General features: G+C 40.5%; 1 protein-coding gene across 7 annotated transcripts in view; it reads left to right on the plus strand.

Moving 5' to 3' along the window:
• The window catches only part of polk (polymerase (DNA directed) kappa), a 142,369-nt gene that overhangs the window by 53,582 nt on the left and 61,386 nt on the right, over positions 1–27,401 (plus strand). For all 7 annotated transcript variants that reach the window (XM_069937518.1, XM_069937479.1, XM_069937512.1 and 4 more), the window contains 2 exons: positions 4,784–4,936; positions 21,401–21,532. In XM_069937518.1, coding sequence (XP_069793619.1) covers positions 4,784–4,936; positions 21,401–21,532 — 285 coding nt within the window. The remainder of the gene's footprint in view (positions 1–4,783; positions 4,937–21,400; positions 21,533–27,401) is intronic.

Genomic DNA, 27,401 nt, shown 5'->3' on the forward strand with positions numbered 1-27,401 from the left:
CACCATAGGAAACATTCTCTCCACATGCTTTCTCTCCCCAGGCCTTTCAGTATTCAATAGGTTTCAATGAGGTGCCCCCTTTTTCTCTTAATCTCCAATGAGTACAGTCCCAGAGCCATCAAATGCTTCTCGTTTGATAACCCTTTCATTCCAGGGATTATTCCAGTGAACCTCCTCTGGACTGACTTCAATGATACAAATCCTTCCTTAGATGAAAAACACAGAACTGCTCACAATGCTCCAAGTGCAATCTGCACAATGCCTTGTAAAAGCTTAACATTACATTCCTGTAATGTTATCCATTTTGAAATGAATGCTGGTATTGTGTTTGACTTCCTTACCCCCCCCCCCACATCTACCTGCAAGTTAACCTTTAGGAAATCTTGCATGAGGACTTCCAAATCCCTCTGCACCTCCAATTTCTGAACTCAATGGCTGTTTAGAAAATAGTCTGCACCTTTATTCCTTTCACCAAAGTGTTTGATCATGCATTTCTCTACACTGTATTCCATCTTCCATTTCCTTGCCCAATTTCTCTAATGCAAAGCTATATCGGGTAATACTTTTTAACTGAAATATGACATTATTTTGGTTGAAAACTGCAGAAGAGCTCAGCAGCAGTGGATTTTGTGACTGACAGTTTCTTTTTAAACAGAAATTTTAATATCTGTCTTGTGTGAAAAAAAATTCTTCTGGAATTAAAATTGTGCTGGTCAGAAGTAATAATTTTTTTTCCCATCTTCAGAGAAATTCAGCTTATGATACCACAGACATTGACAGCCAATTTCCTTTGTGAATCTCGAGTGTCCATTAGCAAGCTGTTTAGCTGAAGTTTATTTAAATCAGTGTGGACCATGTCTTTTCAAAAATTCTATTCTAGTGAAGCGACTTTTTTAAACTAGGGTTTCAGAAGCTAATTATAGTCATCCCAAATACTGACCTGAAATTGATGAATTGGTGATCTATCACAAATTGAACCATAAGGAGATTTTTTTTTCTTCTTCTGTGCCAGTTTGAGGTACAGCATAGTTTTGAGTCTTCTAAGACTCTCCCCAGATGTGGCAAGCAACTTCAGAAAATAATATCATGGATACTGTATTTAGAAATGCAATGTGATATTGGAAATATTAAATTAAGGAAATTAAATAGTAGAAGAGCCAAGATTAAGATATGTAATCTTTGACTTGAATCAGAATATGTTATAGAAAAAAAATGTCTTAAGCAAGTAAAATTAAGGGGAAAAAGAGGGAAGTGAAAAAAATCAGGAAATGACTTGGAGAAAGACAGAAAATAATTAAACTGATATTCATGCAATGTCACAGGCTATGTAAATTATAGGCTTAAGAGAACTGAAAGTTGTATAACAATTGCAAATATGCTAGGGTTTGTGGCAGAATAGCATAAGGAGGGAAGCTTGGAAAATAGTTTGCTTTCATCAACTCATCTTGGGCTTGAGAATCGCAGGGAAAATGTACAGGAGTAGATAAAGAAAAGATGGAAACAAACCAGTTTAAAGGGATGCCACGTTGGAAAAATCAATGTTCAAGACGAATATGATATGCTGTTTCTCAAGTCAACATTTGACATTGCCCTGACAAATGGATGGCGCTGAGGACAGACCTATAATTATAGGAATGTTTAGAGGAGTTGAAATGATTGGCTACAGGAAACTCAAGCTTAGATACACAGACAAAGTGTAGGTGTTGGGTGAAGTGGTCATGCAATCTCTATTTGGTCTCACTGATGTAGAGGAGGCCACATCAAGTACATTGAATGCAATAGATTAGGTTGGCTGATGTGTAAGTAAATTTCTACCCTAAGTCTGCTTGTGGTCCCAGGTGGGATAAGGGGGCAAATGTAGCAACAAGCTTCTGTTATTACAATGGGAAGTGCCTATGGGCATGGAAGGGAAGAGTGCAATAGGTAGTATTGGAGATATTTATCCCTGTGAAAAACAGATAAGATTGGGGAAGGGAAATGTGGCTCGTGGTGGGATTGTGAGGAAGTTGGTGGAAGTATCAAAGGGAAAGTGTTCAATGCAGAGACTGATGGGGTGGAAAATTGGGAGCAGAGGGACTATCTCGTTCTTCTGCCTGGGGGAGGTGGGTGAGTACAGAAGTACGAGAAATGGAGGAGATAAGAATACAGACTTTATTTGGTCATGACGCGTGTCATTTGACCTGAAGTAAATTGCAAAGTTCTGCAGTAAAAACACAAAATGCTGGAGAAGCTCAGCAGGTCAAATTGTGTCCTTTATGTAAGCAACTTACTTGTGCTGAAATAGTTGTATTAAAGGAGCCAATTGTTTTTAATTAAAATCCTGCAACTGTGGGATCTGTTTCCAAGATGGCTGCACCTGTGCTGGCAGTAGCACAAGAGAGGCTACAGATTCCGGTGGAGCAGTGCAGGGCACCAGAAATGAAGAAACACCCCCCCCCCCCCCCCCCAGCCCCATTGAGAAGGAGAAGCAGAGGAGAAGACCCGATAGGACGGTGACCACAGCAGCAGACCCATGGCTACAGGGCCTACACAGGCTGAGAGCTGCTGGCGACTTGTGGTTGAAGGACTTGCCCAAGGTTGCAGGCTGCTGGAGACTGGCTCATGGGTACCTGGTATCAGAACCAGGATTTGAGAGTGAACTCTGGGAGAAGAAAATAAATCATCCTCCAGTTTCTCTAACTCTCCTATCCTTTATCTTAAATCTATGCCTGCAGGTTACAGTATACTTAACTGTCTGGAGGGAAAAGTTTTCTCACTACTTTCCCTTTTTAGGCTCCTCCTAATTTGGTATACTTTGATCGGATCTCCTTCTGCCTTCTCCACTGCATTGAAAACAAACCCAGTCCATCTAGTCTCAATGTTGAAAATGCTCTTCTCAGCCAAAATCCTGGTGAATATTCCTTTGCATAATTTCCTGGCCAATCAAATCCGTTCTGCAGAGTGGGAACCACAGTTACACTCATGTCACCTCTCTGCTCCTCTATTCTCTGCTGTGACTCCTGATACTTGCATTTGTTCACAAAGGTCCTTTAGTACTTCTTGGGGTCCAGGTTGGATGGCAGTTGAGTCAAAGGTTACAAGCATCAAATGTCAGGTTTTGGTTCAGGTTGACCACTTGTTTTGTGTAACTTCTTCAGGAAGCTTCTTATTCAATATGCTTTCACCATCGTTCATAGTTACAGACCATTGCCACTTTGAGTTTAAAAGCAAAACTGCAAAAGCTTCCTATCCAATTTCCCTATTCTCTGGGAGTTAGCTTAAATCAATGATCTCTACTTACTCAGTTACCAGTTTTACTCAATTTATCCTGTGAAAATTTTAACTTTTATTCATGCCAAATTTATTCTGTTAATAAACATACTCTCGTTAGCCTGGTCATAAAAGGTGGAAAGTAGTAGTAGAGGGACATTTTCCTTACTGGAGGTCTGTGAGTCCTGGTGTTCCAGAAGGATCTTTGATAATACCATGGTTGTTTGTAATATAAATGATTTGGATGAAAATGCAGATAGCCTGATTAGTACGATTAGTAATTTTGCAGATGACACAAAAATTGGTAGAGTTGTAAATAGCAAGGTAAGTTGTCAAAGGATAACAGTAGTATATAGATCAGTTAGAGGTTTGGGTGGAGAAATGGCAGATAGAGTTTAATCTGGACATGCTGATGCCTTTTAGGAGTTCAAATGTAAGAGGAAAGTATACAGTAATTAGCAGGGCCGTTAGGAGAATTTATGTACAGAGGGACGGGAATACTAGTCCTAAAAGTTGCAATGTCAATAAGATAATAAAGAGGAGCTATGACATTTTCTCCTTCATTGGTTGGAGTACTGAGTATAAAATTAGGAACACCATGTTGCAGCTGTGTGAAAATAAAAAGTAAATCATCCACATTTGGAGTATTGGTATGGAATTCTTGTGGCCACATTAGAGGCATTAAAGATGGGGCATAAGTGGTTATTTTGTATAGTGTTAGCTGCTTAGAATGCATTGCCAAGGGAGCTGGTTGAAGCAGACACAATAGCAACATTTAACAGGCATTTAGAAAGACCACATGAACTGGATGGAAAAAGAGGAATATGCACCATATGGAGGCAAATGGGATGAGCTCAAATTGACATCAGATTGGTGCAGACATTGTGGGTGGAAGGGCCTAAGCCTGTGTGTTGTTCTCTGTTCTAAACCCTTTTAAAATTTTGATTTGTATTTCTTTACCCTTCAATGTGAACCATCCCACGTTCTTCAGCTTTCCCGTGTAATGAGTTTCTCATTCCTGATACCATTGCAATGTGAGAGATGTGAAATTCAAAACAGAAAAAAAAATCTTGATGAAATAGAGGCATTTAATTAGGCATTAGATGCTCAATTTCTAATTTGAATGTAAATATTCAAATACTGTGGGAATCCATTTTGAATTTATTTTATAATTTTGATTTGTTATGAAGGGAGAAATGTTGACTAATGAGGTAATTTATCGTTCTTATAAAAATTCTGTCCTGTTTTTGGCCAAATAGCTTATTTCTTGGTAGTGGGTTTAGATTTTCCTTTCTTGTATAATAAAATAATATATCAATGCAATATAATCTGTTTGACTAAAATGTTGAGTACCTTGGATGAAATTATATGATTTAAGTGTAATGTGTCTTTTTGAATTTTAACATGTATCCATATGAACTTTATATTTTTGGATGTTAATAAAAAATATTGAAAAAGAAAGTAATAGAGGCATTTTAAGTCTTGATTTTCTGCCCAGAATGAAAATAATATTCAACTTGCTTCAATTATCCAGGTGGATCGACTTAGGATTGAACTGGAGAAGAACCGTGACCTCAGTCGCACTATTATACATATTGACATGGATGCTTTTTATGCAGCTGTGGAGATGAAAGATAACCCAGAGCTGAAGGACAAACCCATGGCCGTTGGATCCAAGAGTATGCTGGTATGGATAAAAATAATGCTTAAAATCCTATTTAAAAAAAAAAATTACAGATACAACATAACAACAGTTCTTTTCAGGCCATGACCCCATGCCTACAAATTCATATGTGAGTAATTATCCTGTACGTCTTTAAAATGTGGAAATTAACTGGAGCACCTGAAGGAAACCCACCCAGACATGAGAAGAACGTACAAACTTCTTCTAGACAGCAGCGGATTTAAACCCAGGTTGCTGGTGCCAAAACTGTGTTACACTAACCGCTACACTAACTGTGCCACTCTTCTGTAGTGTCAACAAATGATTGGATTTTAACTTTTCATGTGTGGATGATGATTTTTATGTCTGGAAGAAAAGTCATAAAGCATCCAACAGAGCTTAACATTTGTAGTTGAGAGGTTTTAGTAATATGAAATTAGTACTTTGACAAAATTGCAGTGGTTCTAGAGTCATTTTAAAGAAAAATCCTCTGTAGGGTTTGGGCTGGGTTTAGAAGTCATTTCGGAGTTGCTGCTCTATAAATCTCTGGTGTGACCACACTTCGAATATTGTTCTGGTCACCTCATTACAGGAAGGATGTGGAAGCTACGGAGATGCTGCAGAGGGATTTACCAGGATTTTGCCTGTATTGGAAAATGAGTCTCATGAGGAAAGGTTAGCAGAGCTGGAGTTTTTCTCTTTGGAGCATAGCTTAATAGATTCTGAGAGGCATAGATAAGGTGGGTAGCCAGCATCTTTATATCAGGGCAGGAATAGCAACATCAGATGATATCTGTCCAAAATTAAGAGAGGAAAGGTTAGGGAAGACATCAGGGGTAAGTTTTTTTTGATATACAGATAGTTGTGGGTGCCTGGGATGCCTTACCAAGGGTGGTGGTGTGGCCTGAAACATTTGGGGCATTTAGAAACTCTTTGTATATGAGTGGTTATGAGGTATGTGGGATTAGTATTTTATTTTGGTAAGAGTATGTAGGTTGGCACAGCCTCGAGGGCTGAAGGGCCCGTACTGTGCTGCAATGTTTTGTGTTCATTAATGTTGCAATGCCAACTCCACCATTCCATGCATTGTAGATATGGTCATGCTGCCAGTAAAGAGAGATTTGGAATTCCAACATATAGCCAGCACATAGGATTGAACTTTCCTGGTATACTTTCCATTTAGAAAGGGCACTTTAAAATATAATCCAATCAATTTCTGCTTCCATTCTGTATTTGAAGTTTTTTTTAAAAAAAAACACTCACCAACCACTGAATTGAATGGCACCAGTTTCACACACTCCAACCAAAGGCCCATGTTGAGAAGTCCCAGACATCCTTCTCACTGAAGCCACCTTGTTCTCCTTTCAATAATTTTATTGAAATTGAAATTCACCTTAAAAAATACAGAGTACATAAGAATATATATGTTAAAAGTCAAGAAACAGAAAAGTACAGAATACACTACATTCAAAATTTCATTCACAATACCCCGCATTCTTAAAACAGTTTATATTAAGGTAATATAATCCCACTACCAAAACCAAAGCTGTTTGCAACAAAAAGAGAAAAAAATCCATGTCGCAGTAATTAATTAACTTATTAGTGTTTAAGTCTGTTCCTTTGGGAATCATGGCCATGGTAATTGTGTGAAGGGAATGCAGTACTGCAAACTAGCCCAAACACCATAGTTGTATAAATTAGGCAGAAGGGGACAATGGATAAAAGCTTTAATGGTTTCAACATACAGCACTATCTTCTGGGAAGTTGTGCCATCAAGTCAGATGCTTTAAAGAATAAAGAATGACTTGTCAGTCTGATGATAAATGAAGTGAGAGTTTCAAAGCACATGTTTTCTATGTGGCCATTGACCCTATGAGAATGTTCATCCGCCCTTTGACAGGTCATTTTTTTTATCCTGCAGGGTGGTCAAACCACCCTCCGCGCCAGGCAAGCTAGTGGGGGAGCCGGTTTAGTCGCCGACCACCTGACCATGTGACAGGTAGTACTGTATTACATGGTACCAGTAGCACTCAGGCCAGTGACCTGGCATTGATTACAGTGAACCGGAGTGGACTTGAAGGGCTGACATGGCCTGTTTCCGCACTGTAAATGGTTATATGGTTAACACCTTCATTAATATCAAATTAAAGGTTTTGAAAGCAATAGTGAGGGATGATATAAGATCTAAAGAGCATAATGTTGAGTCCATTGGGTAGAGATAAAGAATAACAAAGGGAAACAATTATTGGTGGGTGTTATCTATCGCCCACCAAATAGCAATAGTTTAGTGGCACAGGAAATAAATAGAGAGATAAGTGAGGCATGTAATAATTATACGGCAGTAGTCATGGGGGACTTTAACTTCCACATAGATGGGGAAAATCAAGTTGGTCGTGGGAGTCTGGAAGAGGACTTCATAGAATGCATCCATGATTGCTTTCTTGAGCAGCATGTTAAGGAACCCACAAGAGAAAATGCGCTCCTGGATCTAGTGTTGTGCAATGAGATAGGTAGAGTAAATGATGTAATAGTCAGAGACCATCTGGGAAATAGCGATCATAGTATGATTGAATTTCTCATTCAGATGGAAGGGGAAATAGTTAGATCTAAAACTAATATATTATGCTTAAACAGGGGTGACTACCAAGGATGAGGGAGGAATTGGGCAGAGTGGACTGGGAGCACAGGCTAATTGATGAAACAGTTGAGGAACAGTGGAAGATTTTCAAATAAATATTTTGTAATGCTCAACAAAAATATATGCCGGTCAGGAAAAAGGGCAGCAAGGGAGGGAAAAATCAACCATGGTTAACAAAGGAAATAAAGGAGAGTATAAAACTGAAGGCGCAGGTGTACAAAGCTGCAAAGAGCAGTGGGAAACTGGAAGATTGGGATAACTTTAAGAGACAACAAGGGGTTACAAAGCGGGTAATAAGAAATGGGAAAAAGGATTATGAAAGTAAATTGGCACAATATATAAAAACAGAAAGCAAAAAATTTTATAAATATATAAAACGGAAGAGGGTGGCCAGAGTTAACATAGGACCCTTGGAGGATGAGAAAGGAAAACTGGTAGCAAAAAATGAGGAAATGGCCGAGGCATTGAACAAATATTTTGTGTCAGTCTTCACAGTGGAAGACACGTCCAGCATGCCCAAGTGCGGAGTTAAGGATGCGAATGTTGGGAAGGCCTTGATAAAATGGTTGTTACAAAGGAAATAGTGATGGAGAAACTAATGGGACTAAAGCCAGACAAATCACCTGGTCCTAATGATATGCATCCAAGGGTTCAAAAGGAAATGGCAGAAGTTATAGGTGGTTATATACCAAAATTCCTTGGATTCTGGGCAGGTCCCGGCAGACTGGAAGACAGCAAATGTCACGCCACTTTTTAAGAAGGGATGTAAGCAGAAGACTGGAAATTATCGGCCAATTAGCTTGACGTCTGTCGTTGGGAAAATGCTTGAAGCCGTCATTAAAGATGAAATAGTGAAACTTTTGGAATGTAAGGGCTCAATCAGGCAGACGCAGCATGGTTTTAGAAAGGGAAGATCTTGTTTGACAAACTTGTTAGGATTCTTTGAGGATAATAATGAGTGCGGTGGATAGAGGGGAACAGGTTGATGTTGTATATTTGGATTTCCAGAAGCGTGGTTTTGTCAAGGGTAGATCATGCTTGACAAATTTGAGTAGATTTAGGACTGAGATGAGGAAAAATAGTTTTTTCCAGAGAGTAGTGAATGTTTGGAATTCTCTATCCAGGGAAGTGGTTGAGGCTGCTTCATTAAACATATTTAAAGTTCGGTTAGATAAATTTTTATATGATAGAGGAATTAGGGGATATGGGGAGAAGGCAGGTAGGTGGAGTTAGGTCATAAATTAGATCAGCCATGATCTTATTGTATGGCGGAGCAGGCTCGATGGGCCATTTTTGGCCTACTCCTGTTCCTACTTCCTATGTTCCTAATTCAAAAAGGGTCCCCACAATGTTTGAAAATTTAAATTTAAATTGGATATTGAGCAATGTATCTTTTCTAAATTTAAATGTGAGATAATGTCACATAACCATTGAGTGTGAGTAGGCAGAGCATTGTCCTGCCATCTAAGTAACATTGCCCATCTAGCCAAAAGAGAAATAAAAGCCAATACATGCAAATCAGATGCCTCTCTCTCCAAAAATACCAAACAAAACAGTTAAAGGATTAGGTTTAAAATTTATTTTAAAAAGTACAGAAAAAGTTTGAAATACTTCCTTCCAGTGTATCCCTCCCTTCAAGTATATGAGAGGCTGGTCATGGCCAGAATTAACATGTACCTTTGATCTGCTATCTCCATAGCAGATGCAGTATCTCAGCTCTCCACTCAGCTCTTGATCATCGTGAAAACAGCAGTTCATACATACGGCTGCTCTTCGTAGACTATAGCTTGGCTTTCAATACCATTATTCCCTCAGTGCTGGTCAAGAGGCTACAAACTCTAGGCCTCTGTATCCCACTCTGTAACTGGATCCTTGACCACATTCAGTACGAATTGGAAACTCCTCCTCCTCACTGATCATCAACACAGGTGCACCCCAAGGATGCGTTCTTAGTCCACTGATCTACTCGTTATATAGCCATGACTGTATGGCCGGGCATAATTCCAACGCCATCTATGTTTGCCGATGACACCACAGTTGTCTGAAGAATCACAAACAGGAATGAGGAAGTGTACAAGATGCAGATGGATCAGCTCGTTGAATGGTGCAAAGACAAAACCTTGCGCTCAATATCAGTAAAACCAAGGAGATGATTGTGGATTTTAGGAGGAAGTTAGGGGAACATGACCCATCCTCAATGAGGGCTCAGTTGGGGAGAGGGTCAAGAACTTTCTGTGTCAGCATCTCCGAGATTCTTTCCAGGAGCCTTCACGTTGATGCTATCACAAAGAAGTCTCACCAGCAGCTATACTTGGTGAAATGTCTGAGACGGTTCGTCTGTCACCAAAGACTCTCGAAAAATTCTATGTGTGTACCTGGGGAGCATTCCAGCTGGTTGCATCACTGCCTGATATGGAGGTGCAAACTCTCAGGACAAGAATAAACTCCAGAGGGTTGTTAACTCGACCTGCGACATCACAGTGTAGCATGAATAAAAGCTATCACGACTGGAGGGAGAACAAAAGCTTTTATTAGCTTATAACTATGGGTAGGGTTTCACAGTAGTCTTCAGTAGGGTTCTGGGTTTAGGCAGGAAACCAGGGTTATATGTGGGCAGATGGGGGCAGTACTGGGAGGTGGGGCCAGCCATCAGCACAACACACTACCAATGAATCCCAGTTCATTGCATTCACCCCTCCCTGTAGCATTTAGGGTCTGTGAATGAAGACAGAGAACATGGGTTCAGAAAAAAAGTTGGAAAATTTAGTTATTTACAAATTTACTGAATTAAGTGGTCCGGGAATCTGGAGATCTTGGGACCTCTTGGGTCTCCTGGTTCCCTTGTGAGGGAGGAGAGGCGGGCTGGGTCTCCGGCTCAACGGTGGAGGAGGATGCACTTTCCTCCTGAACTGGATCCCCTGAGGCTCTGACTGGGGGTGGCAGGAATGAGCTCCGTGGCTCGCAGGGCACTAGGACCCTGATGGAGGTGGTGTCCTCCCTTACCATCTGGGTACTCCACATAGGCGAACGTGGGATTTGCGTGGAGCAGTTTCACCTTCCTGGGTTGCCCTGCGTGGGTAAGATGGCATTGACCTTGTGGTGCGGCAAGATGGCCGCCTTCCTCCTCTGACTATGATGGCGCTGAGTTTGACTTTGAGTCACGGCAAGATGGCACTGAGCCTTTTCACACTGTTTCCTCACTGCCACCCTCTATCGGCATGTAGCGCAGCAAGTGGATTCAGGTGAATTTGGGGCAGATGGCTGGGGCTGGAATCGGATCCAGGAGTGGTGCAGGCTTCCCCGGGCTTCTCCACACATGGCAAACCCTCACCCAATGTCCTTTATTGCCACAGCTGGAACAAACGGAGTCTTTTGTCGGGCAACAAGATAGGGGATGCCGGCTCTTGCCGCAGAAAAAGCACTCCCTAGCACGGGAAGCAGCACAATTAGGGCTGGGGTAGCGGGAGCAGCTGGTCCTTGGAAAGGGGTCACCTGGGTGAACAAGCTCGCTGGCTGAGAGGTCGTCGTTCTTGAACCTTGGCCTGTTCCAACGATTTGGCCAGTTCACTGTGGCTAGCCAGGTCCTTCTTTCCCGACTCGAGCAGTCGCTGCCTCATGTACTTCAAGCGGACCCCTGCGATTAGAGTGTCTCGGATCTGTTTTTCCTCACAAACGGGGCCCATAGCCACTTCGTACCTGCACTTGGCAAGCATCCATAGATCCAGTAGGTAGTCATCGATGGACTCTCCTGGCCGTTGGCAATGTAGAGGGAGTTGGTGCCTTGCTAGGACCTCGTTTTGCAACTTCATGTACTTCGCCTTCAACATCTCGATGGCAATGTCGTATAGAGCAGTCCCTGATGACTGCATACCCTTTCGTTCCTACTCTTGAAATGAGTGCGGACCTCCTGAGTTCATCGGTGTGGAAGACGGCTCTGGTCGCGTTCAGTTTGGCCTTGAAGCAGTCTAGCCAGTAGATGAACTCCTCAGCCGTGTCAGGGTACAGAGAGTCTGTCAGCAGCATTCCTGGCTTGAGCAGCACTTCCATCTTCTAGGACAGTGGTTCCCAACCTTTTTCTTTCCACTCCCATACCACTTTTAAGTAATCCCAATGCTATTGGTGCTCTGTGATTAGTAAGGGATTGCTTAAGGTGGTATGTGAGTGGGAAGGGAAGGTAGAGAAACATTGCTCTCGACCCAATTGTTACTGAAATATTTTGCTCAAGACAAATTGTCATTGGCCCATTTCCTTTGGAGTTGTGAAACTGTGCACATAACAAGTCAATTAGGTACAATTGAAACAATGGTTTTCAACCTTTTTCTTTCCACCCACATACCACCTTAAGCAATCCCTTACTAATCACAGAGCACCTATGGCATAGGGAATACTTGAAAGTGGTATGTGAGTGGAAAGAAAAAGGTTGGGAAATACTGTTCTAGGGAATAAGCTAATAAAATTGTAGCGTGAGTAAAAGCTCTCACGACTGAAGGGAGAACAAATGCTTTTATTAGCTCATAACTATGGGAAGTGTTTCACATTAGTCTTCAGAAGGGTTCTGGATTTAAGCACAAAACCAGGGTTAGAAGTGAGCAGATGTGGGCAGAGCCGGGAGGCGTGGCCAGGCATCAGCACTACCAGTGAATCCCAGTTCACTGTACACAGGCACCAGACTTCATTCCATCGAGCACAGCTCCATGAGATGGTGTCTTAAAAAAGCAGCCTCTGTCCTCAAAGACCCCCACTACCCAGGCTACATCTTCTTCATTCTGCTACCATCAGGGAAAAGGTACAGGAGCCAAAAGACGAGCACTCAGCGGCATAAGGACAACTTCTTCCCTGCTGCCATCAGATTCCTGAATAATCACTGAACCAGACACTTCCTTACTCTTTGTGCACTGCTATTGTTATTATTATTTTAGTTTTTTACAGTAATGTCATAAGATGGTGATAATATGTATGTTTGCACTACGACGCTGCTGCAAACCACAGAATTTCATGACTTGTTCATGACAATACATTCTGATTCTGATCACAAGACTCAACATGTCGAAAACATAAAAATTAGTGAGGCATATCCACAGAAGAGCAAGTTAGTTTAACTTTGGACATGTAGCAGGGAGTGTTGAGCATATAAAGATGAGGTATTAACCAAGATAAAAAATTACATTCCAAGTTTCTACAGAGATTGAAAACTGTAGGATCTGTTCCCAGGCTTTTAAATTTTATCTAAAGGAGTCCTCTTGTTCCCAACAACGTGTCATAGATGTTAGATATTGAACCATTTTAAAAAGGTTGCAAATTAAAAATTGCCTCTATTAAATTCTTGTCAAAACTCTAAGGAAATGTAATTTAGATTGCAAAAATATCTAATCTGTAAATAATGAAAAAAATGAGCATTTGGTAAACTATATTTAACTGACAGTTGTTTAAAAGAAGCAAGAATTCCTTCAATAACTAGATCTTTAAAACATTTAATGTCTAATTTATACCATTGTTTAAAAGCTACATCAATCATGGAAGGTTTAAAGAAATAATTAGAAAAAATAGGCCGAGAAAGAGTCAACTTAAGACTGATTTATTCAGGGTTTACAGGCTTCTTTTGTTTCCTTCATGTCCCGGGTTCTGCGTGACAAGGTGGGATGTCACTGTGAGATTACTGCCGATCCACGGGACCGGCAGGTTTAAATTTAGCCTTGTGAGTGTCCCGCGTCTTCCGGCAAGAGACTCAACAGCTCAACATGTTGTTCCTCGGCACTAAGTATCCCTCGTGTGCGGTCCATTAGGTGAGTAGGCAGACGTCCGCATGGGGTTCTGCACGCCTGCAGAACCGTGCTAGCGACAGTTCACATTGCTGTGCTGTGTGCCCCCTCTGCCCGCTACATGGCCGCTACATCATATGCAGCGCCCATATTATGGTTCTGCACACTGTTAGGTCTGCTTTGTTCGAGAATGAGTGAGTCAGACACCAGACTGAGTCGAAATCAAGGTTCTTTATTACCGGATTGTAACACTTACAACTAACAGTGTTAGTTGGAGAAGGCGCATTCTAACGATATCAGCAAATGGTGTTTTTTTTATACCTCAGGACACAAACTTAGTAAATTATCATACCATTACACTGTCCAATGAATAAGCTGTTGCTACCCTTCACTGTTAGTCTGCTGCTCATCAGCTTGTTAGTGCCAAGCTTATCTTGAGTGTACAAGGTCACACCTGCATCCTGTTACTCCTTAGTACTGGGTGACTCCTTCTCCGGTCCCATCTCATGATGTTTTTACCTTACAACACCCACAGAACCGTGCTGGTGACAGTTCGCGGTGCTGTGCGCCCGCTCTGCCCGCTACACACCCGCTACATCACCCCCCCTCCCAGAATTGTCGTTGGAAATTAAAACACCAGTTACGTTTGCCTTAGGAGGATGCCCATGCCGTCTGGGCTGGGGGCATTGAATGGGTGCAGTGGGATCCATATGGGCAGGCTTGAGTCTGTCTACACTAAACAGCTGCAAATGTTCCCCAATGTCCAAAGTAAACACAACTCCGTCCCCCTTAATCATGCAGAAAGGGCCCTCGTATGGTCTTTGCAATGGCGCTCCTGGGACTTGTCTGCGTACAAAAACAAAATCAGCATCAAGGAGCTGTGGAGGCACATGTTGTTTAGGGGTTCCATGCCAGTTGGTAGGAACAGGTTTCCTGCTAGTGATACCATGTCGAAATTGCTGAAAGAGTTGGTTGTAAAATGAATGTCCCCTGGAACTGTAAATACCGTACCATAAACCATCTCTGATGATGATGCAGACAAATCTTCCTTTGGGGCCGTGCAAACTCCCAGTAGAACCCATGGCAACTCGTCGACCCAATTGGGTCGGGCCTTAAGCGCGGACTTTAGTTGCCATTGGACTGTGGATGGTATGCTGTAGTGTGGTGCAGGTGTGAGCCACAAAAACACGCAGACATACCATAATACAGAGGTGAATTGTGCTCCGCGGTCTGAAGTTATGTGCGTTGGAAGACGAAATCTAGCGATCCAATTGACACATGTTTCAGTGTCACTGGATGGCAACGGGATAGCCTCTGGCCAGCGCATAGAATGGTCCACCACTATTAAAATGTATCTCACACTGGGGATGGCCCGACCAGGTCCACGTGCACGTGTTCGAACCTCCTGGGTACCTCCAGAAAAGGCTGAAGAGGTGCCTTGTGCTGCTGAATTTTGGCCATCTGGCTGGAGGTGCATGTACGTGCCCATTGAGCAACATCTTTTCTGAGTCAATGCCATACCTATTATTTGACGTGAGCTTGACTGACACTCTGATGGATGGATGAGACAAGCCGTGTATCTGGTTGAAAAGGCGTCGCCTCCATGATGCCGGAATCAACGGTCTAGGGTAACCCAAAGACACGTCACAAAGGAGGATTTGGCCGCCCTGTTGTGGTGCCACCCGTTGTATGTCCAGGTTAGTAATGGCTGTATTGTATGCCTGAACATTGGGATCTATGGCCTGTGCACTGGCCATTTCAGGAATATTGATTCCACCCTGAATATGATATGCAGTCAGTCTGGCAGCATATCTGCGACAAGATTGTCTTTCCTTGAAACATGGCACACGTCCATCGTGAATTCTGAAACATTCGATAAGTGATGCTGTTGTCTTGCTACACGGCCGCTACAGTATATAATATTTAATAAATGGTATATATTGAAATGGGAATGCTGATACTGACTATCATCAGATATAATAAGTGGGAAATATTTTCAAGTCTACGAGCCAAATCTTTGGATAAAATTTTGGTATCGATGTTAAGTAAAGAAATTGGCCTGTATGAAGAGCAATTGGCTGGGTTTTTATTCTTTTTAAAAATAAGCGAGGTGGAAGCTTAAAAGAATCAGAAAAAAATAGAGTATAGGTGAAGTGTAAGTCATGAGGAAAAAGCCTTATAAAATTCTCCAGAAAAATCATCCGGACCTGGTGCCTTCCCAGAATATAATGAACCTATAGCCTCACCAATTTCCTCATGAAATAGATAGATTCATTTGCCTTTGATTAGCAGCAGAAAGCACAAGCAAATTTAATTTATCTCAAAAAATTATTCATAGCAATATTATCCTTAAGAGAGTCTGAACTATAAAGTTCAGAATAAAATTCCTTAAAAATATCATTTATTTCTAAATGATCAGTTGTAACACTTTTAATTTGCCATTTGGCTACTAAAGCTGTTAATTAATTAGTCAACAGTTGACCTGTTTTATCTCCATGAATATAGAATCAACTTTTACCTTTTAAAAGTTGCCTTTCAATTGGATACATTTAGAAGAAAGTTGCATTTAATTTTAATTTTGACATGCTGTTTATATAAAGAGGGTCTGGAGCCAGAGCATACTTTTGATCTAATTGTTTCAGTTGGTTAGCAAAATTATTTTTCTTTATTAGCCTTTTTTCTTAATACTTGCAGTATAAGAAATAATTTGCCTCCTAATAAAAGCCTTGAACAAGTCCCAGACAATAAGACTGGGAATCTTTTCCACTATATTTTTTTCTAAAGAAGCTTAAAATTTAAAAAAATCTTCATCCAAAATAAGGTAGAATTAAAACACCAACATCTGTTTATTTGAGAGAGACCAGGGAAATTTAAAGATACAAACACAGGAGCATTGTCAGAAATAACTATTTTTATATTCACAAGATTGAATTAACTGGATCATTTGACTTTAATATGTGTAATGAGCATGAGAAAAAACTAATATTCTATCTTCTGGATGAAAAAATGCCAGTCATTAATAATACTGCATTTTTGTAAAATGGATTGAATAAATAAAACTGTTTTATTCAAAGCGGCTGGTTTGGAAGACAAACAGTCCAAAACTGGATCAAACCAGCTATTAAAGTCTCTTCTCATCACTAATGAATAAAGGCTCAGAACAGGCAGGGATGGAGAAAAAAAGTTCAAAAAGTTCAATCATCCACATTCAGAACATAAACATTAATAAACACAATCAGTTTATTATATAATTTCCCTGTCAAGAAAATGAATCGACCATTTGTATCCAACACAACATTATGTTGAACAAAGGGGATTTGTATGATCGATTAAAAATTGCCTGAAAAGTAGAATGAAAATGCAACCTGTTGCATCTTCTAAAAGGAAGTGTGTTGTCACTATTATGTACATACGTTTCTTGCAAAAATAAAATTGGGACCCTAAATTTTTTTAATGAAAGCAAAAATTTTATTTTGTTTTACAGGATGGTTAAATCCTTTAACATTAAAACTAAGCAAGTTAATAATTTGATCCATTTTTAACTTTAAAAAGAAAATAGACTAGCAATTAAATGGCTTATCCCAATTATAATGACAGACATTGGAAATTATAACCAAAAACTGATGTCTTCAGAGCCAAAGCAGCTTCCAAGGAAATGATATGCCTCTCTCCACCCTTCTCCCAAAGCCAGAAGGTCGACCAATGGACAAATGACAAGCTATTACCTAAATTGCCCATCTCCAAAATTCCTGCTGGCAAAATTCCAATATTATAATAAAACCTTTAAAGTTTAACAACCAAGACAAAACACAGTTATTGCATCTAATGCCAAGGATAATATTAATAAAACATATTAATCATTATTAACAAGGGGAAAAACCTAAAGTAGAGAATACATATATATTAAAAAATTAATTTAAATAGTTACATAGAATCAAAAAGATTAACATTTTATAAGCTAAATGACTGGAAAAAATATAAACACAAGACATTAACTCATTATGGTCTTATTCTATTAGTTAAACACTAAAAGATTCAAGAAGTGAAACAGTTACTCATCGGAACATAGGAAGTAGGAACAGGAGTAGGCCAAAAATGGCCCATCGAGCCTGCTCCGCCATTCAGTAAGATCATGGCTGATCTAATTAATGACCTAACTCCACCTACCTGCCTTCTCCCCATATCCCCTAATTCCACTATCATGTAAAAATTTATCTAACCGAATTTTAAATATGTTTAATGAAGCAGCCTCAACCACTTCCCTGGATAGAGAATTCCAAACATTCACTTCTCTCTGGGAAAAACTATTTTTCCTCATCTCTGTCCTAAATCTACTCCCCCGAATCTTGAGACTGTGTTCTCTCGTTTTAGTTTCCCCTGCCAGTTCAAAAAGCCTTCCTACATCTATCCTATCCATACCCTTCATAATCCTATATGTTTCTATAAGATCTCCTCTCATTCTTCTGAACTCGAGCGAATACAATCCTAGACGATTTAATCTTTCATCATAAGTCATCCCCTTCATCCCAGGAATCAAGCTAGAAAACCTCCTCTGGACTGTCTCCAAAGTCAGTATTTCCTTCCTCAAATATGGAGACCAGAACTGGACACAATACTCCAGGTGCAGTCTCACCAGTACCTTATACAGTTGCAACATTACCTCCCTACTCCTGAATTCAATTCTTCTAGCGATGAAGGCCAACATTCCATTTGCCTTCTTAATAACCTGCTGCACCTGCAACCTAACTTTTTGCGATTTATGCACAAGCACTCCCAAGCCCCTCTGCACAACAGCATGCTGTAATTTTTCACCCTTTAAATAATATTCAGCTCTTTTATTTTTCTTGCCAAAGTGGATAACTTCACACTTACTAACATTGTACTCCATCTGCCAGACCTTTGCCCACTCATCCAGCTTAACTATATCCCTCTGCAGACTCTCCACATCCTCATTACAATTTGCTCTTCCACTCAATTTGGTGTCATCCGCAAACTTGGCCACATCACATTTTGTCCCCTCCTCCAAGTCATCAATGTAAATGATGATCAGTTGTGGGCCTAGCACTGACCCCTGCAGCACCCCACTTACCACTCTCTGCCAACCTGAAAAACTCCCACTTATCCCGACTCTCTGCCTCCTGTCAGACAACCAATTTTCAATCCAGTCCAATATACTTCCCTTTCCTGTAACTTACTGATACGTCTCTTGTGCAGCATCTTATCAAACCATATAACCACTTACAGCACAGAACAGGCCAGTTTGGCCCTACTAGTCCATGCCGTAACAAATCCCCACCCTCCTAGTCCCACTGACCAGCACCCGGTCCATACCCCTCCAGTCCTCTCCTATCCATGTAACTATCTAGTCTTTCCTTAAATGTAACCAATGATCCTGCCTCAACCACATCTTCCGGAAGCTCATTCCACATCCCTACCACCCTTTGCATAAAGAAATTTCCCCTCGTGTTCGCCTTATAATTTTCCCCCTTCAATCTGAAACCATGCCCTCTAGCTTGAATCTCCCCCACTCTTAATTGAAAAAGCCTATCCACATTTACTCTGTCCCTTTTAAAATCTTAAACACCTCTATCAAGTCCCCCCTCAATCTTCTATGCTCCAGAGAAAAAAGCCCTAGTCTGCACAACCTTTCCCTGTAACTCAAACCTTGAAATCCTGTCAACATTCTCGTGAACCTTCTCTGCACTCTTTCTATTTTGTTTATATCTTTCCTATAATTTGGTGACCAAAACTGTACACAGTACTCCAAATTTGGCCTCACCAATGCCTTGTACAATTTCATCATAACCTCCCTACTCTTGAATTCAATACTCCGATTTATGAAGGCCAACATCCCAAATGCCTTCTTCACCACACCATCTACCTGAGTATCAGCCTTGAGGGTACTATTTACCATCACTCCTAAATCCCTTTGTTGCTCTGCACATCTCAATAGCCTACCATTTAATGCATATGACCTATTTAGATTTGCCTTTCCAAAATGTAACACCTCACACTTATATGTATTAAATTCCATCAGTCATTTCTCAGCCCACACCTCAAGCCTTCCTAAATCACCTTTTAATCTACGGTAATCTTCCTCACTGTCCACAACACCACCAATCTTTGTATCATCCGCAAACTTGCTTATCCAATTCTCCACCCCTACTTCCAGATCGTTAATATATATAGCAAACAATAGTGGACCGAGGACCGATCCCTGAGGAACTCCTCTAGTCACCGGCCTCCAATTGGACAAACAATTTTCTACCACTACTCTCTGACATCCAACCATTGCTGAATCCATTTCACTACCTCTTTATTTATACCTAATGCCTCCACCTTTTTTCCTAACCTCCTGTGGGGAACTTTGTCAAAAGTTTTACTAAAGTCTAAATGGACAACATCCACAGCTTTCCCTTCATCCACCTTTTTTGTAACCCCCTCGAAAAACTCAATCAGGTTTGTCAAGCATGATCTACCCTTGACAAAACCACGCTTCTGGAAATCCGAATATACAACATCAACCTGTTCCCCTCTATCCACCGCACCCATTATTATCCTCAAAGAATCCTAACAAGTTTGTCAAACAAGATCTTCCCTTTCTAAAACCATGATGCGTCTCCCTGATTGAACCCTTACGTTCCAAAAGTTTTACTATTCCATCTTTACTCAGATGGAAAGATTATAGATGGCTGATCTTCTTCCAAAATTTCTGGGCTTCTTCGATGCAACGGAACCACTTCTTAGAAATGTCCTTCAGTGTGATCCAAAGGCACGCTGGGAAAAGCAGAGGTGGCTTAAACCTTATTGCAGAATTCTGACATGATATTCTTGTATTTAATGCGTTCACTCATAACATCAGATGAATATTCCTTGACAATCTATCCTCTGACCTTTGTAGTCAATCATTCCTCCGCAACAAGATTCACATTTGAAAAGCTCCTTAGTTTGAAATTCATGAAAAAAAACCAGTATAACCCATCGAGGTCTCTGACCAAGAGCGGTTTAAGAGCCAGCAATTTGTGTGCACGATCTATCACAGGAAGAGCCGGTAGAACTTGATGTCCAAACAATTCTGACAGAAAACCTGCAAAGAATGTAATAGGTTTTCCACTCTCAGTTGATTCTTCCAAGCCCATAATTCGTAAGATCTTTCTTCTGCTGCTGTTTTCAAGGTTAATAATTTTCTACATCAATTTTTCATTAGTCTTTGATAGCTTTTTACATAGCTCTTGCATATCATACTCTTCCATCCAAAACAGTAGCATTTGCTTCATTATCTTGAATATGTTTATCATGTTCTTCCAAGGGTTCTTGAAAAGAATCCAATTTTGCATCCATCTGGTTAAACTCCTTTCTGAATTTTTTCCTGGAATGTTGTAATTCATCGGAGGATTCTTTTCAAAGTTGTCAATGCAATTCTATAACAGATTCCAAAGATGCAGGAAGATCCTCTTTTCTAGTTCCTTTAGCACTCTTTGTAGCCATGTAAAGGACGGTTACAGTCGTTAATCCAAATTAATTCAGTAGATTCATGTGAAGTTTAAGAATTAGGACTTAGAAAAGTTGGAAACCATAAAGCTGCTACCTCCCTTAACAACCAGCAGGAAGCCCCCCTTCATGTTCACCAAAGGCCTGCACTCTGAAGTCACTGCATTATGAAAAGTTGCTCTGAAAAATGCCATTCAAACGGTTAGTGCCTGGGTTTGTCTTCTCTCGAGTTGAGAAGAATGAAAGGGGATCTCATTGAAACGTACAAAACTTTCAAAAGGCTGCATGCTGCTTCCGTTGGATGAGGAAAGTCTTGAACCACGATCACATTCTCAGAATAAGGGGTAAGTCAATTAGGGTTGAGTTGAGACATTTAAAAAATTTTCCCAGAGAAATATTAATAGTGTTTTGGATCTGATTATTGATCAAAATGTTCAATTACTTTCCAGATTGTGTTTATTGTATTCAACAATTCTAAATGTTTATTATTAACATCTGTACATTTTTAATTTTGAAGATTTTTATAATCATTGATATTCATTCTAGCAGATATTTGTTGTAGTTATTCTGAGAGTTTAATGCAATAACTTTCTTTTTTAGTCAACATCAAATTATCACGCTCGGAAATATGGAGTACGTGCAGCTATGCCTGGTTTTATTGCTAAGAAGCTGTGTCCAAATTTGATTATTGTTCCAACAAACTTTGATAAGTATCGATCAGTAAGCAAACAGGTATGTCTAATTTTTGAATAATATTCCATTATTTTGATTATTGCTGCTTGTTAGATTTGTTTTCTATTTATGTACAATGCTTTAGAACAAATGCTTTGTGTTAGCTTTGCATCATTTAATTTCAGATATTGTGCTTGTGAAACATGAAAAATTCCTAGTTGAGTGTCTTTGTGCTGTTTCTTTATCTTGTTATTAATATTTTGAGTACAAACTCTGAAAAATAGTTGCAAAGCTCTATGGACATTTTTTAACCAGTTTATGGAGAACAAATAAGGAATTATTCAATCTTGTCACTTGCACTGTGGAACTTTATTCACTTCTGTTTCATTTTTCAATTGGCAGAATGCAGAAAACACTTGAGTGGTGCATTAAGATGTGATTGCTTTGTTCATATGAGAAATCTTTGCACTAAATATTTTCAAAACAAAGATCGCCTATCAGTCTTCACAATATTGTTTTCCTAACAATAAAGATGTTAAAGAGATAGTGACAGAGGGAGAGCTTTAGATCATTTAGCTCTCTTCCAGGGAAATTGGGACTTGTACCGGTGGAACAGTTTGCATCTGATCTGAAAGGTTTATTAGTGCTGATCTGGGAGGGTTTCAACTAGATTTGCAGAGGGGAGTGCTTAGTAAGAGGGAGCCCATCAAAGGTGAAATTTTGAGAGAGCAGAGTTTGAATATTCCTAAAAGGATTAAAGGCAAAGTTAACAGGCATGGGAAACCTTGATTTTTGAGGGATATTGGGGTTCTGGTTCAGAAGAAGAGAGAGTTGTATGGCAGGTATAGGCAACAAGAAGCAAATAAGGTATTTGAGGAGTATAGAAAATGCAGGAAAAATCTTGGGGGAAATCAGGAGGAATAAAAGAAGAAGTGAGGATGCTTTGTCAGACAATCCTCAGGGCTTCTATTGGTATAATAAGATAAAAGGATAGCAAGGACAAAATTGGTTCTCTTATAGATCAGAGTGGTCAGCTATGTATGGATCCAGAGAGATGAGGGAGATCTTAAATTCTTAAGTGGGTTTATTTTGCATCTGTGTTAATTCAGGAAACTGGCACAAAGTCTAGGAAAGTGAGGCAAACAAGCAGTGAGGTTATTGAACCTATACAGATTAAAGAGGAGGATGTGTTACTCTCTTAACATTCAGGGCCTGACAAGATGTTCCTTTGGACCTTGAGGGAGGCTCGTGCAGAATTTGCAAGGGCCCTGGCAGATATATTTAACACGTCCTTAGCCAGAGGTGAGGTGCTGGAAGATTGGAGAGGAGCATGTGTATTGTAATCTCTGTGGGGCCTTGGAAATGTGGAACAGGTGAAGGCTGTGGGGATGGAGTTGAGACCTTGGGAGAGACAGGGTGTTCATTCCCAGCTGTGCCTAGAGGTTGAGGTTCAGGGGTAGGGAAGATATGTTCATGCTGTAGTGATATTTCCTGGGCTGACACAGAATCTTGCAATAGAATGTTAGATCGATCGACACATTGAGAAAGGAGTTGTATGTAACTAGCAGACAGTTTGGACACATTAGTGGTTTGAGGAAAGGAGTTATTTAGCTTCAAACCGAGCGAGGCAAGGTCACGGAGAGAGACAGTGTCTTCTTTTCCATCTGGATACATAACATAAGCATAGCTTGGATTTGCGTGGAGTAGCTATACTCTTTTCTATGAGTGGATCAGATTTGCTGTGTCTAACGTGTTTTCTCAGCAAAACTTGTCCCGGTTTAGATAGCCAGGCTGGCAAAGTCGTCCTAGTTTTCAATTTTTTTAGGAAAAGTAAAAAATACGCTGGTGAGGGCTTTCATTAGTCGCTGTGCATAGTAAGGAGCGAATTGAATGCAGCACTTTTGGCAATACGTCTTGCCAGCAGCTGGTGGGGTAACCTTTAGATTTTAGTGCAAGGGTGATGGTTTTCGAAGTAGTGGTATTACCCCGCTCCACTTGCTCGTTACCACGTAGATTATAACTAGTGCTATGGCTTGTAGTGATACCCTTTGCCAGGTGGGCTTGTCTTAGCTCAGTGCTCATATCACGACGAATAAAGTCTGGATCACCAAAAATATTAAAGATTTTATCAAGGGAGCGAATGACAGTTGAAGCTGACACATCGGCACGGAAAGGAAAACGTGAGAATTCGTCTATAAATTTAAGGAAGTAGACATTTTTATTGTTGGATGGTAGTGGTCCTTTGAAATTGATACTGAGGCGTTCAAAAGGTCTGGTGGATTTAATAAGGCTGGCCTTGAAAGGCTTGTAGAACTGGGGTTTGCACTCTGCACAGATTACACATTCTTTAGTCATTTGCCTTACATCGTTGAGCGAATACAGCAAGTTGAGAGACTTCACATAATGATACAATCTCATAACACCCAGATGATATAAATCATCATGAAGTTCTTTCAAGCGATCAGATGGTATGCTAGCGCATGTCATGCGAGATGGAGCATCAGGAGGATCGTTCGGGTTCCCTGGGCGGTGGAGAATATCATAAGTAGAGAGTTCGATCCTCCAGCACATGATTTTATCGTTTTTAATTTTTCTCTTTAATTTCGTGTCGAACATGTAAGTTACTGACTTTTGATCTGTCAGCAATGTGAATCTTTTCCCTGCTAAATAGTGTCTCCAAAAAAGAATAAACTCTACTATAGCCTGTGCCTCAGTTCCGGCCCTTGTTATGCCCTTGAGAATAAAGCTAAAGGTCTCCCAGCTTGGATGGTGGCAGCTCGAGCACAATCAGTGGTGTCAAGAGTCAACTTGGAAGCACAAATCCTCGGAAATAGCAGACATCGAAGCTTTGGCAATGACTAACGATGCTTTCAAAAGCTTTGTGGGCTTCCTCTGATAAAGGAAAAACAGTAGTTTTTAAAAAGTGGTCGTGCCTTGTCTGCATTGATAGGCACCCAGTGTGCATAATAAGAGAAGAAGCCTGGACTGCGTTTGAGAGACTGTGTGGTTGGGGGAGGCAGTTCCATGAGTGGTCTCATTCTTTCAGGGTCGGGGCTGATTTCACCTTCTTTTGTCAACATAGCCCAGTATAGCCAGGCGCTTAGTGCGATACACGCATGTGTCTTCGTTAAAGGTTAAGTTTGGCCATATGAAGGAATTTACTTAAGTTACGCTCATGATCCTCCAGGGTTTTGCCACATATGGTGACATTGTCCAAATAGGGAAACATGGCCTGTAAGTTGTTCATGTCCACCAACCTATCCCATTTTCTCTGGAAAACAGATACTCCATTAGTAACTCCAAATGAGACTCTTCTAAACTGATACAGCCTGCCATCTGCTTAGTATGCTGTGTACTGTCTTTCCTTTTTGAGTATAGGTAGGCTGATTTTAAATCTATTGTGGCTTATATTTCATACTGTGCAATTTGATTTACCATGTCAGAGATACGAGTTAGGGGATGTGCATCTAACTGAGTAAATATGTTCACAGTCTAGCTATAGTCTACAACCATCCAGTGTTTTTTGCCCCATTCTTGACAACTACAAAACAAGCATTCCAAGGACTTGATTTTTTCTTTTAGAAGTCAGTTGATTTCATTCTTAATAAATTCTCTATTCTCTTTACTATTTGTGGCTATAGGTTTACAGCCTGCGGTTAAATTGTCAAAAGGCGTGATGAATTAATTTTAAGAGTTGATAGCCCACAGATTGTCTCCTGGGGCCCCGTGATTGAAGATAGTGGCCCATTAAATGCTAGTACTATAATTCTTCATTTGACACTGGAAGTCTAACCCCAACAACATCTGAAAGCATAAATCAGGCAATACATGCAATTCAAAATCTTTGTACTCAGTTCCTTGCACATTTAACATTACAACAGTTTGCAATTTCTTTCTTGAGTCCATAATGTGCCATAGAAATTCTGCGCCTTAAAACATACAATTTAAGCCCGAAGGAGTTCGCTGTCACAGGATGGATATAGCTGTCAGTACTCCCAGAATCAAATAAACAGTCAACAGATTTCCCGTTTACCTTCATCGTGGAATTTTCAACCCATGGAGTTTGTCTTGATCGAGGGTGAAAGACGCAAGGACGGAGCTGCAACATCTCGCAGGAACTTGCCTCGTCACTGGTAGTTCCGCTTGTAGTCTCCAAGGAGGAAGAAGTGTCAAATGATAGTCATCACTGCCGTCTTGCTGAGGCTTCCTTGGTGCCTGTCTTCTTTGCCTTTTCCTTTTCTAGCCTCTCGGTGCGGGCTGGCTGATAACTCTCGAGCTCAACGGGCTCTCGCAAAATGCCCCCTTTTTCCACATCTTCCACGGTCAGCTCGTCAGGCAGGGCACAGTGAGCGTGAATGCATTGTCAGCACACAGAAGTCGCTCTTCCTGAAGCCATTCCTTCGTGGCTGCTTGGTTACACTCAGCAGTGGATCATCATCGCAGGAAACATATTTTGAGAGTGTAGCTTCAGCACTCTGACCCGCCTCGTCCCCTAGGGCTTTTGCACTTCACAGCGCTGCCCTGAGGGTCTTTGCAGTAGGGCAGCATTAAAAATCAGGTTAGGGGTCTCCAGTAGGCGTTGTCTAATGTACTTTGAGTCCAGTCCACTTCTGAAGGTGTCCAACATCTGAGTGCCTCGATGAGCTTCAGCTGTAACAGTGGGGAAGGTACAGGCTCTTGACAGCCCCTTCAGCGCGAAAGCAAAAGCATCGTCACTTTCATTGGGACGTTGTTTCCGGGTGTAAAGTTGGTGCCTCACAAACGATGTGTTCTGTGGCGTATCATAGTAGGTTCTGAATAGACCCAGAGAATTCTGACATATGACTGTTTCCCTGATCACTGAGTAGGAAACCTCTCCTAGTAGAGTGACTAGATGATCCATCTTCACGGGGTCTTGAACCACGTTGTTTGCTCGTGCGTAAGCTTCGAAGCACTGGAATCAATGATGAAAAATTTTGCTGACCCTTGGAGCATCCGGGTTTCAAGGAAGTATCCATAGTTGAGTCTGTTAATAAAATTGATACGCCATCAATAAGAGTTCAGACAAGTGAATGGAATAATATTTGGCTTTTATTAACAGACTTAATGCTGGCTTAGTATGGCCAGTGGGACACTGAGCACCATCTGTTATACCAGCTAGGCACACACTCCTACAGCAGTAACCAATACACAAGTACATCTATATGAGTGGCAGTCAGTAATAATACAAACTACATGGTCTTTAGTAAGGCCTTTGATAAGGTCCCTCATGGAGGTTAGTCAGGAAGGTTCAGTCACTGGGTATTTATGATGAGGCAGTAAACTATATTCAAAATTGGCTGAATGGTTTGAACGCGGATTTATTTTTGGAATTATTTATTTAAAGTGTTACAGAAATTTAAACTACCAGAAAAATTTATTAACTGGATTAGAGCATTATATAATGGACTGTTAGCAAAGGTAGTAATAAATGGATTTGTATCAGATCACTATAAATTGAGCAGATCAACAAGACAGGGATGCCCATTGTCCCCTTCAATGTTTGCTTTGGTTATAGAACCATTGGCGGAGTTGATAAGGAAGTAAACTATGATTAAAGGAATAAAAATAAAAGAGAATATGAAATCAGCCTATTTGCATACAACATCATCATATATTTAACAGAGCCAGATAGATCAATAAAAGAACTATATACGAAACTGAAAGAGTATGGAGAGATATCAGGGTACAAGGTTAACATTAATAAAAGCGAAGTGATGCCAATGAGCAAAGTTGATTATTCAAAATTTTAAAAAGAAACTCCTTTTAAATGGCAATCACACCTTGGTATCAGAATAGATAATAACCTAAAACATTTATACAAATTAAATTATGAACCATTAATAAAAAAAATACAGGAAGATTTAGAGAATTGGAAAGAGCTACCGTTAATTTTAATAGGGAGAGGAAA

Source organism: Narcine bancroftii, chromosome 1 (assembly GCF_036971445.1).
Source record: "Narcine bancroftii isolate sNarBan1 chromosome 1, sNarBan1.hap1, whole genome shotgun sequence".
Lineage (NCBI taxonomy): Eukaryota > Metazoa > Chordata > Chondrichthyes > Torpediniformes > Narcinidae > Narcine > Narcine bancroftii.